This window comes from Lithobates pipiens, unplaced genomic scaffold (assembly GCF_037356315.1).
Source record: "Lithobates pipiens isolate NorthernLeopardFrog02 unplaced genomic scaffold, aLitPip1_a1.2 Scaffold_3, whole genome shotgun sequence".
In the NCBI taxonomy this organism is placed as follows: domain Eukaryota; kingdom Metazoa; phylum Chordata; class Amphibia; order Anura; family Ranidae; genus Lithobates; species Lithobates pipiens.
In genome coordinates this window covers 66823538-66840209 of record NW_027507790.1, presented here as the reverse complement: position 1 = coordinate 66840209, position 16672 = coordinate 66823538, and the positions used below count along the sequence as shown (strand labels likewise).

Here is a 16672-nt window from a genome sequence, read left to right as displayed (position 1 = left end):
ATGAGTGGTCCATATATACACCTTTGGGTGAGCCATTTATAAAATTTGTGATACCCCCTAGCACATTATAAACATTGGTGTGCATTATCACTAGTACCTTAGTAGTAATACCTACTAGTGGGGGATATCATATGGTTTGAGTTCTGCTTACTTCTTTTTACCGTCTCTGTACCTTACCAGTGGATAGTATGGTTTTTTACCTTTGTAACCACTGTGTCCCCAAGGTGGCTAGTGCTTTATGTGTACTCACCTCTTTGTACATACTCCATTTTAGCCAATATCGGTGGCGCCTGACCCCGTCTAAATATATATATTTTTTGTTACTGCTTGCATTTCCTTTTGGGATTGTGAGGTCTAGGGGTGGCGACACTGTCCTTGTGTCCTTCCGGTTTACGCCTTTTTCTTATTGGAGCCCCCGTGGCGCGGTCTGGGGTCTGTGTGACCTGTGTGCCTTTTACTACTACTCGTGCTCCTATCCACCCAAGAAATACCTTGCCCTGGTGGATCATCACTCCAGCTCCAACATTGAGAAAAATTTTCCTTACAATTGGAAAGTTCTTAAAACAGACGCAACTCTGCTGGGCTGGGGTGCAGTCTTCCAGCCCTTGACACTTTAGGGAACATGGTCTAGAGAGCAAACCAAACTTCCCATCAATGTCTTGGGCTCAGAGTAGTCAGGTTGTCCCTCCAGCACTGAACTCTTTTCTAAAGAGACACCCAATTTGGGTGCATTAGGACAACAGTCATATTACCTATCAAGGGGGTACAAGGTGCCTGGCTGCCTTTAAGCAAGCAAACCAGGTTCTCCCAGGGACAGAATTTCACTGTCCAGAGATTTCTGCAGTCCACATCCCAGGAGTAGACAACTTGCAGGTTAGTTATCCCAGCCACCACCACTTGGACTAAGCAAATGCTCTAATTATCCCCTAGCCTCAGTTTAGGCTAATTGATGTATTCCACTGCAAATTCTGTCTCACCTTTTTTCACAACATAGAGGAAGAGAGAAAAGTGGTGATTCTAATTGAACCAAATAAGCCAAGAAGAACCTTGTACACAAACATACTCAGACTTCTACTTTTTAAATAACAAACATGTTATACTTACCTGCTTTGTGCAATTAAATTGCACAGAGCAGCCCCAAACCTCTTCTTCTGGGGTCACCCACCAGTGCTCCTGGCTCCTCCTCTTCTTGGTGGGCCCCATGGAAAGGGGGCCTACCTGTGGACTCGATCCTGAGCTGCGTTGCCTGCATTCATAGATACAGACACCGTGGCTCGGTATCACCGCCCGCTCCTTCTTTACAGGGTTTGACTGACAGGTATGTACATTTTAAAAGGGAGGGTGAGAGGTTGATACCAGTAATAAAACATTTTTTACCTTAATGCAGGGAATGCATTAAGGTAAAAATGTTAAGGCTTTAGTTACCACTATACCACCCTGAGTCACAATCCCTGGGTTTGACAGCATGGCTGTTGAAACCCAGGTCTTAACCCCCTCCTACCTTAACATCCCCCATAAATTAGTTCAGAACATACAGGGGCCAGGAAGGATCAGTGTCCATGTGACCACGTGTGGCCTTCCTTCCACATTTCTGACCAAAATCTAGCTCTTAGTACATTAAAGCCATTGGCTTCTCAGTTCCTTAGTTCTCATGCAAGGCCCCCCTTGCCTCTCTGGGACCTTCATTTTGTTTTCTCTCCCCTACAAAAACCATACTTTCAAACCATCAGAGATATTCTCATAAAGAGTATTACCAGCAAAGTAGCATTTTTGATTGTCATCAGAGCTTTTCCCCCTACTTCACAATGAAAAGGCTGTATTCCATCCAAGACTATCTTTTCTTGCAATGGTGGTTTCTGCGTTCCATCTCAATAAAGACATTGTCCTGCCATCCTTGTGTCCTGCTCTTCCAAAGGAGCTCTCTCTACATTACCAGAACATAGTGAAAGAGTGTACCTAAAAGCTTCCACTTCCATTAGACAAATTGGATTCTCTGTTTGTTCTTATCTTAGGTCCTTGAAAGGGGCACCCTGCTTCAAAATCCACCAATGCATGCTGGATCAGAAAATTGATTGCAAGAACTTATGCTCCTAATCAAAAATCTTCTGCTGCACTGTTAAACTCCCACTCCACCAGATTTTTAGGAGTATCCTGAGCTTTCTTAAACCAAGACTCTGTTGCCCAACTCTGTATGGCCACCACCCGATCTTTTGTTTGTACTTTCTCAAAGCTTTACCACATGCTCAATCTGCTACTGTTGCAGCTTTTGGCTGCAAGGTTCTTGATCTGAACTTGGATCCTTGACCACTACTTTTATATTGGGCTGGTTGGTGCAGTCCTGTTTACCTAGTTGTTGTCCACCCTTTGTATTCATTCCTTGGGGATGTTTCTTGGCATATGATTAAGTTGCCTGTGTCCTGTACTGTCTGTTTAAGATATAAGCAATTTTGACTTGCCTGTAAATTTGAATATGGGAGTACAGTACAGGACACAGGCTACCATCTCCAACTCTTCTTGTTTAATCTGAATTGCATGCTACAAAAGGTTAGAATTATAGGAGTGGTGCCTCAAGGGGGCGTAACCTCAAAAGCTTGCCAGTGTCCAATCACCTTAAGGTACAAGCCTATAACTCATGGTATATGAATAAATTGCCTGTGTCCTGTACTGTACTCCAAGATAAGGAATATACAGGAAAGTCAAAATTTTGCTAGAAAGAAGGGATAAGTAGTGATCTACATAGTATTTTGTTGTCATTGAAGTGACAAAGTTTCAGTAATATAGTCCCTTGTTATTACCTGCTGTTTGTTTACAAGTTTTGAACAGAAATCAATCAAGGAATTTGAAAGTAGTGCATGCTGGTCAAGTTAGATATATAAACTTTGACCTATGGTATAAGTATTCTTTTAAAATAATCTCCATGACTTAGCTCTAACCATTTGAGGATGACTGACCTACTCACATAACAGTGAAAACTTACAGTCTTCATACTCATTGTGGTTTCCTTGTTCACTTTGTAGTCTCAGGATCTGGATGTAAACTAAAGATTGGCATACAGTGTAAGAAGTCACCTTAATTATTTGGCCCTCCTTAAAGGGAAGTTCTTCTTCTGCAGCATCTGGATTCGGGGACATGGTTCTTGGGTCATAGTCAAAAAGTGCCACAAATATTCTTGCAGGATAATCATCCATCCCTCCATCTGTTTCTGATTCCTCATACATTTCAGATGAAATCTGCTCACGGCTGCCATAACTATCTGAAGGAAGAGTCAAAATATACACAGCAGTCTTTCCATGCTTCACTGTATTAACCAATCTTTTAGACACTGAGGCAGAGTGCAAAAAGTACACAAAACAGCACACATCACAAGACATTTGTGAAGAAAACAAAGCCAATTTTCCCTGAAAGCAAGTACTGCGAACCACAGCAAACCACAATGCTGCGGTATTGTCAGCATCAGCTAACTAAATGTGGAATTTCTTTAGCACAGTAAGCCTGGTTAATTATGCATTTAAAAAGAAAGCGGTATGTAAGGAGCACACAAAACCATTGTAGCAACAGCTGAATATCAGGCATCTTCACATACAAATTTTTGTTAGATGTGATAGGCCAATGGAAGAAAGTGCATGCAATGCAGGATACTACACAACACATACAGCATGGCTGATGGCAATGATGGACATGAAGTTGGTGCAATCCTACCTTTCCCCTAAGCTGGGACACTCTAGATATGTGGGAATGGAGGGAGAAGTGCACTGTAAGCCCTGCACACATGCTGCACTGCATGCAAACGCGGCGGCTCATTGCACAGCAAATTAAAGGCCAAAAAAAAACTCAGTAGATCTGCAAACCTTCAATGCATTAGAATGATCTCAGAGTTTGAAGCCTTTATTCTCTATTTACATCAGCTTAAACTAATCTAAAAAACGTGATTAAAAAACTATTATACAGAGCGTCCTCAGAAAATAAGTGCGGATCCCAAAAAAGTATCTGACACCCAATCCTGCATAGACATAAAAGCTGAAGAATTTAAGACCATTTCTTGGTAGAAAGGGAGGAAGAAGGTTTTATTTTGCATACCGTATCTATCGTCAGAGGCCCTGGTACGGTGCGGAGACCACTTCCTGTGTCCTCCAATGCTGCGATAATAAGCTTCTTCTTTTACAGGTGAAATATTTCCCTCACTACCTGACCGAGAACGGCCACCTTCACTGTTACTGTCCATTGTAATTTCTATGGAAAAAAAGGGAAGGAGCTATTAAACATGCTCTGAGCATTCGGAACAGAGGACCATGGAGATTGGAGCCCCTAATTTACAGGGCACCTCTTCTTTAACACATAATTCATGTTCCGTAGAGCCACTGACTACTTTTGAACAGATAATAGCTAAATCTAGTCAAAGCTGCATACCAAAAATATCTAAATGTGTCCCTATATATATATTTTTTTTTTTTTTAAGATTCTTTGATGGAACATTTTAAATTGATATATACAATAATCCAGAGCAAGGTATGCTTCAAAAATCCTATTTTTTTTTACCAGTGTCTTTAGCGCTAAAAGGTTTATTGGTTGTCTTCACTGGTGGTAACTGTTTTGACAAGGAATGTTAACACTGAACATATTACACTGAAACAGAGGTACCGGTATATCAAACTATTGAATGTTCCCTTGTCAGTGTTAAGTTGACAGTATTACTGACAAGTGACAGTCCACAATGCAGCACAAACGTTGCTTTCAACTGTGTTTGCACTGGAATAACATAGGCACATCGAACATTACATCGAGGCTTTAACAAACTTCTGAAATGATCCAAGTGAATGGGTGGAATATTTACTGCTCGTGAGTTAATTTTTTTTTGTGAAAATTTAACTACAAATACTTTACATCTTTTGAACTAGCAAATGCTATTGTTTGGCATTGTATGTTTTCAAATTATCATGTCTTCAGTTATTGTATTAATGGAAACCAACAATGGATGAAAAAGACCCTCATGATTACTGGCTACAAAAACTATTTAATGGTATTTTTTCATATTTTCAGAAAAAAAAATGCAGATTTTCTGGTTTACAACTTTTTGTGACAGTTGCATTAAAGTAGAGTGAGTGTTAGTCACGCTAACTTATTTTATGTAGAAAGAGTAAGATGAGCTAAATAGAGATCTATGTATGCATAATTTAAAGGGCACTACCACTTTCCCATTTAGGACAAAGTGGCAAAGTTTGTGTTAAATTCTCCTCCCTGTAAACCCTTGATACGTTTCCAATGCTCCTTCACCACTTTTTCTGCTTCAGATGGTGAAAATATCTGATGCTTCCTGGTACGAAGGCACATGTGTCTTTAATTGTTAGACCTTAGCACTGTAACATGACAGTTGTCAACACTGGGGGATTTTAGGGCCAGCTGTGTTAGAGGAAGGCATGCCAAGGGAAAGCTGGCAAGGAAAGTGTCAGTGGGTCAAGGAGGGGGGACTTATGCACAGACACTGTCACTCCACCATAAATCGACAAGATGACAGTGACTTCAAACCATCTGATTTAGACTGGTAGCTATGAGACAACACTTATGGTCTGACAGAACCCAATATTCTTGGACACTTTGACAAGTAAGGTTGGCCGTTTTTTTCAAAATGAATGTAAACACAGTTAAAGATATTAAATACTATCAAATGTGCTTCAGTGGATGGAAACCAGAAGCATAAGGTTTATGTTCACTTCAATACTGTAATTTGAGTAATTTAGAAAACTACAGACTATTAGAATTATAGGGTATTATCAGGGCTTTTTTTCTCAGAGAATGGGTGCAGGAACTCTCCTATTTTGAGTCGCCTCTTGTCCCCTACCCACCTCTGAGCACTGTTACTTGGTTCTACTCCTACTCACCCCCCAGTATTGCCCCTTTTAGAGAATACAGAACCAAATATTTTGTGGTGCTAAGTAATTTGTATGGAATTTGTTAATGATAACAAGAAAGGACATAAAAGTGATCCCCTGTAGCCAGCAACAATAGGACCCCCCCATAACATTATACCCCCAAGAAACAATAGACTCAGCCAGAACAGCCAGCATCAATAGACCCTCCAGAAGCCAGCAACAATAGACCCCTCCCTCAACAGTAGATCCCTTTCGGCAATAATTATCCATCACTAGCAACAATAGATCCCCACTAGCAACAATAGACCCCCCACCCCCCGCAAAAATAGATCCCCTCCAGCAAAAATAGATTCTCCAGCATAGCTCAGCATCCCTTGTCATTACATACATTCAATGCTGGAGGTGCTGCATTCCCCACGTTCCCACTGAAAAAAAGCCCTGGGTATAATCATAATTAAACCTGTCACTGATATAAAGTACATAGCCATTATGCTAAACTAATATGCTAAAGATTGCACCCCACACTTCAATAAGGCTGTCATGTCACTAGCATTCTTAATGATCGATTTTTAAGGGCAATACCATGTCCTCTTAGTAAACAGTTCATCTGAGTTGTGCATACTTGGCTCTTTCCCCAAGTAATGGAAATTTTTGTATCTCAATTATCTTTTTTGGCCTTAGGAAATGTGACACTACCAAAACAGATTAGTAATCAGCAGTGACAAGCCATATTATATAAATAAAGCCACGTACACACGGGCGGACTGTCTGGCCAACTAAGTCCGTCAGACAATCCGACAGACAGTCCGTCCTACTTTCGAATGAACGGACTTGACCACACACGATGAACAAACAGTCCGCTGAAAGCTTGCGCGATGACGTGTACAGCACGTACGACGGGACTAGAAATACGACGTCCAATACACTGCAATGCAACCTTTCGCCGTGTAAATCCTTTCTGAGCATGCGCCATACTTAGTCCGTCCAACTTGCCTACTCACGAGCGGACTGTCCGCTGAAACCAAAGTTGGACCGACTGTATTACGGAAATTCCGAAAGACTTAGTCCGCCAGACTGTCCGCTGAAAAAGTCCGCTGAAGCCCACACACGAGCGGACTGTCCGCTGAAATGTGTTTCAGCGGACTAAGTTGGACAGACAGTCCGCCCGTGTGTACGCGGCTTAAGTCTCATAAATATTTTGAGGTCTAGAAATAAAAATATATCTTATTTATGCATATCTATCTTTAGGAATAAATTACTATTACAAATTAGAATGGAAGAGAAAAGAAAAAGTTGTATGCACTTGAAATGTAAATGGAAACAAATGGGGGGTGTAGATGAATATGGGCACAACATTTATCTGACAAAAAGTGTAACTGTGCTGTGTAATAATAAAAAAAAAAAAGTCCTGTCCCCTAGTGAAATATAATTTCTTCCAAGGGATTAAATATTAAAACTGTATATATTTACTTTCAGACTGTACGGCTAGGTTCACATATATGCGGCCGCAGGAATGCATATAAATTGCACACATTTCTGCACCCTCAGGCATCTGCACCATCAGGCATAGGTAAGACATCTGCGCCCTCAGGTATAGTTAATATCTTCAACTATATTTACATTCATTTTGCAAAATAAAGTGTGGCTTTTTAGTAGATGTGCAGGGGTGCCATTCATTTTTAATGCCCCCCCCCCCTTGCGCATCTGAAAATGCAGCATATTTTTGGGACTGGGAAATAGTGTGGCTTTGGTACGTTGTTCCCATGTTGCTCGCATGTACAGTAGCTCTTTCAAATGAATGGGCTGCTGTGCTCTCACAATTAAATCTGCATCAACATCATATGTGTGAACCTAGCCGTATTTATTGTAATACCAAATAGGTTGAACGTTGTCAATAATAACAAATACTGAACCAATTAAAAATCACTTCACCTGCCTTAATATTGTACGGGATGCTAATAAAATCAATGTTTCCTAATTAGAATTAACTATATTGCAGACTCACTAAGTATTCTTTTAGGCCAACAGGAAATCTTTACATTTTTCTTGTTGAATAGGTAGGCCTACAACCACAGCTGGGTCTAAGGAGTGCTCTACTATTAGCTCCACAGCAGATAGATGGCTACTGGATGGCTATGAATACTGTGATATGTTAAATTTGGTTAGCGCTTGTAAGCAATACATAGCTACATATAACATATATTACATATTTTTATTTATTTTATTATTATGTATTTTTTTTTTTCATACTGTAAAGTGTTTTGTATATGTTAGATATTACATAAACTGCATATTTAACATTTTCTTCTTATTAACCAGCAAACATTTAAACTCTTTAAAAAAAATCTTAAACTTCAGAATATTGATTACTGTGTAAAGTCAATTGTAACACATTTTTCACACCACCTAAACTTACAAAGAAAGCATAAAACACACAACAAGCTAGCCAACTAACCAATGGATGGAACCATCATAGGCCGTGGTCTTTGTGGCACTGTACCATGTGAGAACCGCTGTACAGGGCGATCCACTCTCTCCGTCCTTCCCAAGGTAGAGTGATTACCTAGAAGCTGAACACAGGTATAAACCATAACCAATATGTTGTACAGAATAATAAAACTAATTAAAGTACCAACTACAGCTTAAAGCAAAAGCTCTAAAGACAACATTTTACTTTTAACTGAAAGGTTAGCTGAAAGACACAGATATGTAATAACAGTGGGGGATACCTCTTGTGACTCAAAGAAACACATTTAATCCAGATCTATAAAAACACAATCTGTAGATTTTTTTTTCACCAGGCAAACAAAATCCTAACACAGTTGAGATAATTAAATAAGAAGTTCAAAGCACCCATGGCATCAAATCAGAATCCATGTTATACTGCTCTTTCTTTGGGAAAGCGAATTGTATTTGTTTCCTATGAATGCCTGGGCTTTGCACATAGTGCTTTGCTCTGCCAAGTTTCCCAGTTAAGGAATTTCAACATTTGCATAAGAGAGCAGGATATCCCTGACCTTGGATTGAGTCAACCAGGGCCCGGGAGTGGTGTGTGGTTTATTTTAAGATAGCCACTTGAACAGTGACTGAAGATAGAGGAGGATGCACATGGTATGCAAGTTCTGCACAGCAAAATGTGGCATTCAATGAAGCTGGTGTGTTGACTGCTTGTATTATACCAGTGCAGCTGTATTTATGAGTTGTCAAACCACAGTGCCATAGGGAAGATGACTTCTGAGCAGATTCCTCCAAATAATGCCCCCACCACCACACCAAAAAAAAAAAAGAGATTATAACCAATGATTGAGAAGTGAGCGTTTCATAGGACTAAAATCTACCAAGCCATTTATCAATTCAGATGTGGGACTTTGGACTACTGAGCACTATGAGAACTAGAGGCTTCCCAGATTGCCGCCATAGATTAGCTGAAACGCTTAACTGTTCCATGTAGTGATGTAGACCTACAAAGCTGATTTGTTACCTGTAGTGTTACTGACATGCAAAGCTGATCTTTTACCAGTAAATGTGTCATTTTCCTACCTTGCTCTTGTACTGGTGTGACAGCTTTAACCACTTCAGCCCCGGACCAATTAACAGCCTAAGGACCAGAGGTCTTTTTACAATTTTGCACTGCACTGTTTTAACTGGTAATTGCGCAGTCATGCAATGTTGTACCCAAACGAAATTTGCGTCCTTTTCTTCTCACAAATAGAGCTTTCTATTGGTGGTATTTGATTGCCTCTGCGATTTTTATTTTTTGCGATATAAATGGAAAAAGACCGAAAATTTTGAGAAAAAAAAGATATTTTCTACTTTTTGTTATAAGAAAAATCGAATAAACTAAATTTTAGTCATACATTTAGGGCAAAATGTATTCAGCCACATGTCTTTAGTAAAAAAAAATGTCAATAAGCGTATATTTTTTGGTTTGCGCAAAAGTTATAGCGTCTACAAACTAGAGTACATTTTCTGGAATTTATACAGCTTTTAATTTATGACTGCCTATCATTTCTTGAGGTGCTAAAATGGCAGGGCAGTACAAACCCCCCCCAAATGACCCCATTTTGGAAAGTAGACACCGCAAGGAAATTTCTGAGAGGCATGTTGAGCCCATTGAATATTTTTTTTTGTCCCAAGTGATTGAATAATGACAAAAAAAAAAAGTTTACAAAAAGTTGTCACTAAATGATATATTGCTCACACATGCCATAGTTATATGTGGAATTGCACCCCAAAATATATTCTGCTGCTTCTCCTGAGTATGGGGATACCACATATGTGGGACTTTTTGGGAGTCTAGCCGCGTACGGCCCCCCCGAAAACCAATCACTGCCTTCAGGATTTCTAAAGCCGCGTACACACGAGCGGACTGTCTGGCCAACTTAGTCCGCCGAAACACATTTCAGCGGACAGTCCGCTCGTGTGTGGGCTTCAGCGGACTTTTTCAGCGTGCAGTCTGGCGGACTAAGTATTTCGGAATTTCCGTAATACTGTCCGTCGGACTCACATTTCGGCGGACAATCCGCCCGTGTGTATGCCAGTCCGCCGTACTTTTGAAATGAGCGGACTTTTCCCGCCCGGATAAAAGTCCGCTCATTTCGAGCGGGTATCCAGGTAGGCGGGGCCCGCAAAGGAGACATCGCTGGCCCCGCCGCCTGGTATGGACGTAAAGGGGAACCCCAACGCCGAAAAAAATCGGCGTGGGGGTCCCCCCCAAGTCCACAACAGACCCTTGTCCGAGCACGCTACCCGGCCGGCCAGGAAAGGGGGGCGAGCGAGCACCCCCCTCCTGAGCCGTACCAGGCCCCGTGCCCTCAACATGGGGGGGTGCCTTGGGGAAGGGGGGGCCGCGCGGCCCCCCCACCCCAAAGCACCTTGTCCCCATGTTGATGAGGACAAGGGCCTCTTCCCGACAACCCTGGCCGTTGGTTGTCGGGGTCTGCGGGCGGGGGGCTTATCGGAATCCGGGAGCCCCCTTTAATAAGGGGGCCCCCGGATACCGGCCCCCCACCCTATGTGAATGAGTATGGGGTACAATGTACCCCTACCCATTCACCTGTAAAATAAAAGTACAAAAAAAAACACAACACACGAGATAAAATACTTTATTGCACAGCTCTAAAGTATGACGGACTGTCCGTCGGATTGTCTGACGGACTAAGTTGGCCAGACAGTCCGCCCGTGTGTACGCGGCTTTAGGGTGCAAATTTTTGATTTCACTCCTCACTACCTATCACAGTTTCGAAGGCCATAAAATGCCAAAATAACACAAAACCCCCCCAAATGACCCCATTTTGGAAAGTAGACACCCCAAGGAAATTTCTGAGAGGCATGTTGAGCCCATTGAATATTTTTTTTTTGTCCCAAGTGATTGAATAATGACACAAAAAAAAAAAGTTTACAAAAAGTTGTCACTAAATGATATATTGCTCACACATGCCATAGTTATATGTGGAATTGCACCCCAAAATATATTCTGCTGCTTCTCCTGAGTACAGGGATACCACATATGTGGGACTTTTTGGGAGTCTAGCCGCGTACGGCACCCCGAAAACCAATCACTGCCTTCAGGGTTTCTAAGGGTGCAAATTTTTGATTTCACTCCTCACTACCTATGAGGCCGCGTACACACGGGCGGACTGTTCGCCCAACCTTGTCCGCTGAACAGTGTTTGGGCGGACAGTCCGCTCGTGTGTGGGCTTTCAGCGGACAGTTTCAGCGGACAGTTGGACGGACAAAGTCTTTCGGAAATTCCGAAAAACTGTCCGCTGAAACTGTGTTTGAGCGAACAGTCCGCCCGTGTGTGGGCCTGTCCGCTGTACTTTCGAAATGAGCGGACTGTTCCCGCTCGGAAAGTCCGCCCATTTCGAGCGCGTGTACAGGTAGGCGGGTCCCGCGAAGGAGACGTCGCGGGCTCCGCCGCCTGGAATGGGCTTAAAGGGGAACCCCAAAGCCGAAAAAAATCGGCGTGGGGGTTCCCCCAAAGTCCACACCAGACCCTTGTCCGAGCACGCTACCTGGCCGGCCAGGAAAGGGGGGCGAGCGAGCGCGCCCCCCCTCCTGAGCCGTACCAGGCCGCGTGCCCTCAACATGGGGGGGTGCCTTGGGGAAGGGGGGGCCGCGCGCCCCCCCCACCCCAAAGCACCTTGTCCCCATGTTGATGAGGACAAGGGCCTCTTCCCGACAACCCTGGCCGTTGGTTGTCGGGGTCTACGGGCGGGGGGCTTATAGGAATCCGGGAGCCCCCTTTAAGAAGGGGGCCCCCGGATACCGGCCCCCCACCCTATGTGAATGAGTATGGGGTACAATGTACCCCTACCCATTCACCTGTGAAATAAAGTACAAAAAAAAACACAACACAGGGGAAAAAATATTTTATTGCACAGCTCCGGGGGTCTTCCGTCTTCGGGGGTCTTCTCGCCGGACTCCTCCGCTATGTGTGTGTAGCTCTTTTACTAGCGGAGGAGTCCGGCTTTCTTCCTCCCCGCCGCCGGCCTCTTCTCCCGACTTCGGGGGTCTTGTCCCCCTCTTCGGTTCTTCTGCCGGGCCACCGCGCCTTCTTGTAGCTCTTTTACAGGCGGTGGCCCGGTCTTCTGTCGCCGCTGCCTTCCGTTCTTCTGTCGCCGCCTTCGGTTCTTCTGCCGGGCCACCGCGCCTTCTTGTAGCTCTTTTACAGGCGGTGGCCCGGTCTTCTGTCGCCGCTGTCGCTGTCGCCGCCTTCCGTTCTTGTTCTTCTTCTTCTTCTCCAGGCGATGTTGACACGTCGCTCCCTCCGGCCGGAATGCCAGAGCCGCGCTGTGCGGTCACTTATATAGTGACAATGGGGCGGGGTCACATGGTATATGTCACATGGGTTGGTCACATGGGTTGATGTCACATGGGGACTATGACATCGTAAGGGGGCGGGGTCACCATGTGACCAACCCATGTGACATATACCATGTGACACCGCCCCATTGTCACTATATAAGTGGCAGCGGAGCGTGTCCCTGGCATTCCGGCCGGAGGGAGCGACGTGTCAACATCGCCTGGAGAAGAAGAAGAAGAACAACAAGAAGAAGAACAAGAACGGAAGGCGGCGACAGCGACAGCGGCGACAGAAGACCGGGCCACCGCCTGTAAAAGAGCTACAAGAAGGCGCGGTGGCCCGGCAGAAGAACCGAAGGCGGCGACAGAAGAACGGAAGGCAGCGGCGACAGAAGACCGGGCCACCGCCTGTAAAAGAGCTACAAGAAGGCGCGGTGGCCCGGCAGAAGAACCGAAGAGGGGGACAAGACCCCCGAAGTCGGGAGAAGAGGCCGGCGGCGGGGAGGAAGAAAGCCGGACTCCTCCGCTAGTAAAAGAGCTACACACACATAGCGGAGGAGTCCGGCGAGAAGACCCCCGAAGACGGAAGACCCCCGGAGCTGTGCAATAAAATATTTTTTCCCCTGTGTTGTGTTTTTTTTTTGTACTTTATTTCACAGGTGAATGGGTAGGGGTACATTGTACCCCATACTCATTCACATAGGGTGGGGGGCCGGTATCCGGGGGCCCCCTTCTTAAAGGGGGCTCCCGGATTCCGATAAGCCCCCCGCCCGCAGACCCCGACAACCAACGGCCAGGGTTGTCGGGAAGAGGCCCTTGTCCTCATCAACATGGGGACAAGGTGCTTTGGGGTGGGGGGGCCGCGCGGCCCCCCCTTCCCCAAGGCACCCCCCCATGTTGAGGGCACGCGGCCTGGTACGGCTCAGGAGGGGGGGCGCGCTCGTTCGCCCCCCTTTCCTGGCCGGCCGGGTAGCGTGCTCGGACAAGGGTCTGGTGTGGACTTTGGGGGAACCCCCACGCCGATTTTTTTCGGCGTTGGGGTTCCCCTTTAAGCCCATTCCAGGCGGCGGAGCCCGCGACGTCTCCTTCGCGGGCCCCGCCTACCTGTACACGCGCTCGAAATGGGTGGATTTGCCTCCGCCTTACGTGGGCGAGTCCGTTCATTTCAAAAGTTGAGCGGACTGTTTGGCAAACAGTTCGTTGAAACAGTCCGCTCGTGTGTGGGCAAGTCCGCTCATGCAAATTTTGAGCGGACTGTTTGCCGAAACTGTTTGACGAACAAGGTTGGGCAAACAGTCCGCGCGTGTGTACGCGGCCTCACAGTTTCGAAGGCTATAAAATGCCAAAATAACACAACCCCCCCCCCCCCAAATGACCCCATTTTGGAAAGTAGACACCCCAAGCTATTTACTGAGAGGCATGTTAAGTCCATGAAATATTTTATATTTTGCCACAAGTTGCAGGAATATTACAATTTCTTTTTTGTTGCACAAAGTTGTCACTAAATGATATATTGCTCACACATGCTATGGGCATAAGTCAAATTACACCCCAAAATAAATTCTGCTGCTTCTCCCGAGTACGGGGATACCACATGTGGGGGATTTTTGGGGAGCCTAGCCACGTACTGGACCCCGAAAACCAAGCACTGCCTTCCGGATTTAAATATAAAACGCTACCAAAATAAACTGTTAGCGATCGCAGGGATCAGGCCTGACTCTGCGATCGCTGCAGTTATGTGTTTAGTGTTTTGTAAGTGACAGTGATCGATCGATACTGCACTTGGGTGGGCTGGGCGGAGGGGCAAAACGCAGGTGCTAGCAGGTATCTGGGCTGATCCCGCTAACAATGCGTTTTTTTGGAACCCTAAACTGCTGGGGACGCTAGTATAGATCTGATCAGATCAGATATTGATCTGTTCAGATTCTATACCACTACGGGAGGTTTATGCTTTGCACGTGGGTGTTAGCGGTACTGGCACTAACCTAGCGCTGCCTGGGGCGACGCAGACCCTGACCCTGAAACCGAATTGATATCACCCGCCGGGTGATCAGGGGGTTAAACCTTTATTGGGTAATAATCCGATCTGACCCCCCACCCGCTGGAAGGCAAGCATGTACATGTACGTGCTTGTGCCTGTACATGCCATTGTAATGACGTACATTGGCATGCGGCGGTCCTTAAGTGGTTAAGAATCACCCACTTCCACCTGATGATTAATATAGTAGCTTCTCCACTTTCCCCTGCCCAGCCTGTCAATCAACACCACTATTTCAAATGCATTTCCACTTTCATAGCCGCATTGGAATAACACTTGCTTTACATTTGTTACATGTTCTCATGCACATAGAATTTTCTAAATTACAGATTATATTTTACTTGATCTTTTTTGAAAATTTGGCTTTGCTATGTAGAGGGGGCCGAGGAGACAATGTTTACCATAAATAATCCTGTCTGTGGTCTGTCTAATGCCCCGTACACACGAGAGGGATTAAGTCTGACAGACCTCCAAAGGAGTTCCGCCGGAGTTCCGACGGAGTTCTGGCGGACTTTTCGACCGAACGGACTTGACCACACACCATCACACCAAACTCCAACGGAGTCGAACGTGATGACGTACGACTGGATTCGACGTAGGAAGTTCATAGACAGTAGCCAATAGCTGCCCTAGCGTCGGTTTTAGTCCGTCGGAGTAGCACACACACGAGCGAATTTTTCGAAGGGGACCGGGTCCGGCGGAGTTCCGTCGGGAAAATTTGAAGCATGCTTCATTTCTAAAGTCCGTCAGACTTTAGCGAAGCTAAAGTCCGTTGCAGCCCACACACGATCGGATAGTCTGACGGACTCAGTCCGTCGGAGTTTGGATGTCGAAAAGTCCGCTCGTGTGTACGGGGCATAATCCTGTCTGTGGTATATTGGCAGATCGTATTATCAATTGTAAAGTAAATTTGAATGCTGTCTGTCCCAACAAAAATCTACTATTTGGGCTTCTGCATTCTGTGTAGAATATTCCGCGTTGTCACTGAGGACAGATTGAACTTCCTCTTATTTCAAATTATTCTTATTTTAAGGTATGTTGTGTGAATGGAAACGCATATATTTAAGCTGTACTCAGACCAGCACTCTCTGCCTGAGTGATAAGTTGTAATTCTGGCCACATGACCCCCGTTCCTGACTTCTTCTAGAGTTTCCAGTTCCTAGTTCCAGGCTTGCTGTACCTTCAGTGTCCCCTGCGCTCTTGTTCCCCCAGAGACTGTGGTCCTTGTGTACTCCAGTAACCCCTGTATATCTGCGTGTTAAGAAATCCTTGCAGTCCTCTGCCTCCTAGTGACCCTAGTAACATTGTGTCTCAAGTGTACCCTGTGTCACCCAATGACCCCTGTACTTACTGTGTGTGTCATCTGGTGTTTCTCTGCATTTGTCTTCCAGTTCTGCTCTCTCCAGTTATTGACTTTGGTCTTGTATCTGACCATGCTTATTCACTGTCTGCACTGACCTCAGCCTTTTCCGATTAAAAAGGTTGTCTATCAATTTTGTACTATACTCCCTGGTCAGCTGCCATCTGCATGGGTGCTTTTGAGGGATAGAACCTGGGAACCATCGTGCAGCAAAGCCCATCATCCCATGAGGGGTGCTTTTGCCCTTCTTAGGGCTCACACCTCCCACCAATGTGCAGACAGCATAGAGGGTTCACTATCCAAGCCTTACAGGACAGGTTCTGAGTCTACAATTGGAGTATATATATCACAGCCATTGTTATTCCTGCTGAGGCATTTCATAGCGAAAGTTTGAGCTTTCAAGTCAATATCTGCAAGTCATTCCTAGGAGAAAGAGGCACCAACTTTTCTCCAACAGGACTGGCAGCATGTTTTTGCAATTTGCCCTGCCGGAGCTCTGGTCAACAAATGTATTTTTTTTTTTAACAGGCATCCCCTTTCACTGCATTATTAATATACATAAACTATATGTGTATATGCTAGTGGATAGTAATCCTATTT

General features: G+C 44.9%; 1 protein-coding gene across 25 annotated transcripts in view; it reads right to left on the bottom strand.

Moving 5' to 3' along the window:
- RIMBP2 (RIMS binding protein 2) overlaps positions 1 to 16672 on the bottom strand; it is a 777506-nt gene that overhangs the window by 81506 nt on the left and 679328 nt on the right. For 14 of the 25 annotated variants that reach the window (XM_077461782.1, XM_077461787.1, XM_077461794.1 and 11 more), the window contains 3 exons: positions 8323 to 8437; positions 4078 to 4230; positions 3069 to 3253 (listed from right to left, as the gene is read on the bottom strand). In XM_077461782.1, coding sequence (XP_077317908.1) covers positions 3069 to 3253; positions 4078 to 4230; positions 8323 to 8437 — 453 coding nt within the window. The remainder of the gene's footprint in view (positions 1 to 3068; positions 3254 to 4077; positions 4231 to 8322; positions 8438 to 16672) is intronic. The other 11 variants (XM_077461793.1, XM_077461805.1, XM_077461792.1 and 8 more) reach the window with 1 other exon arrangement.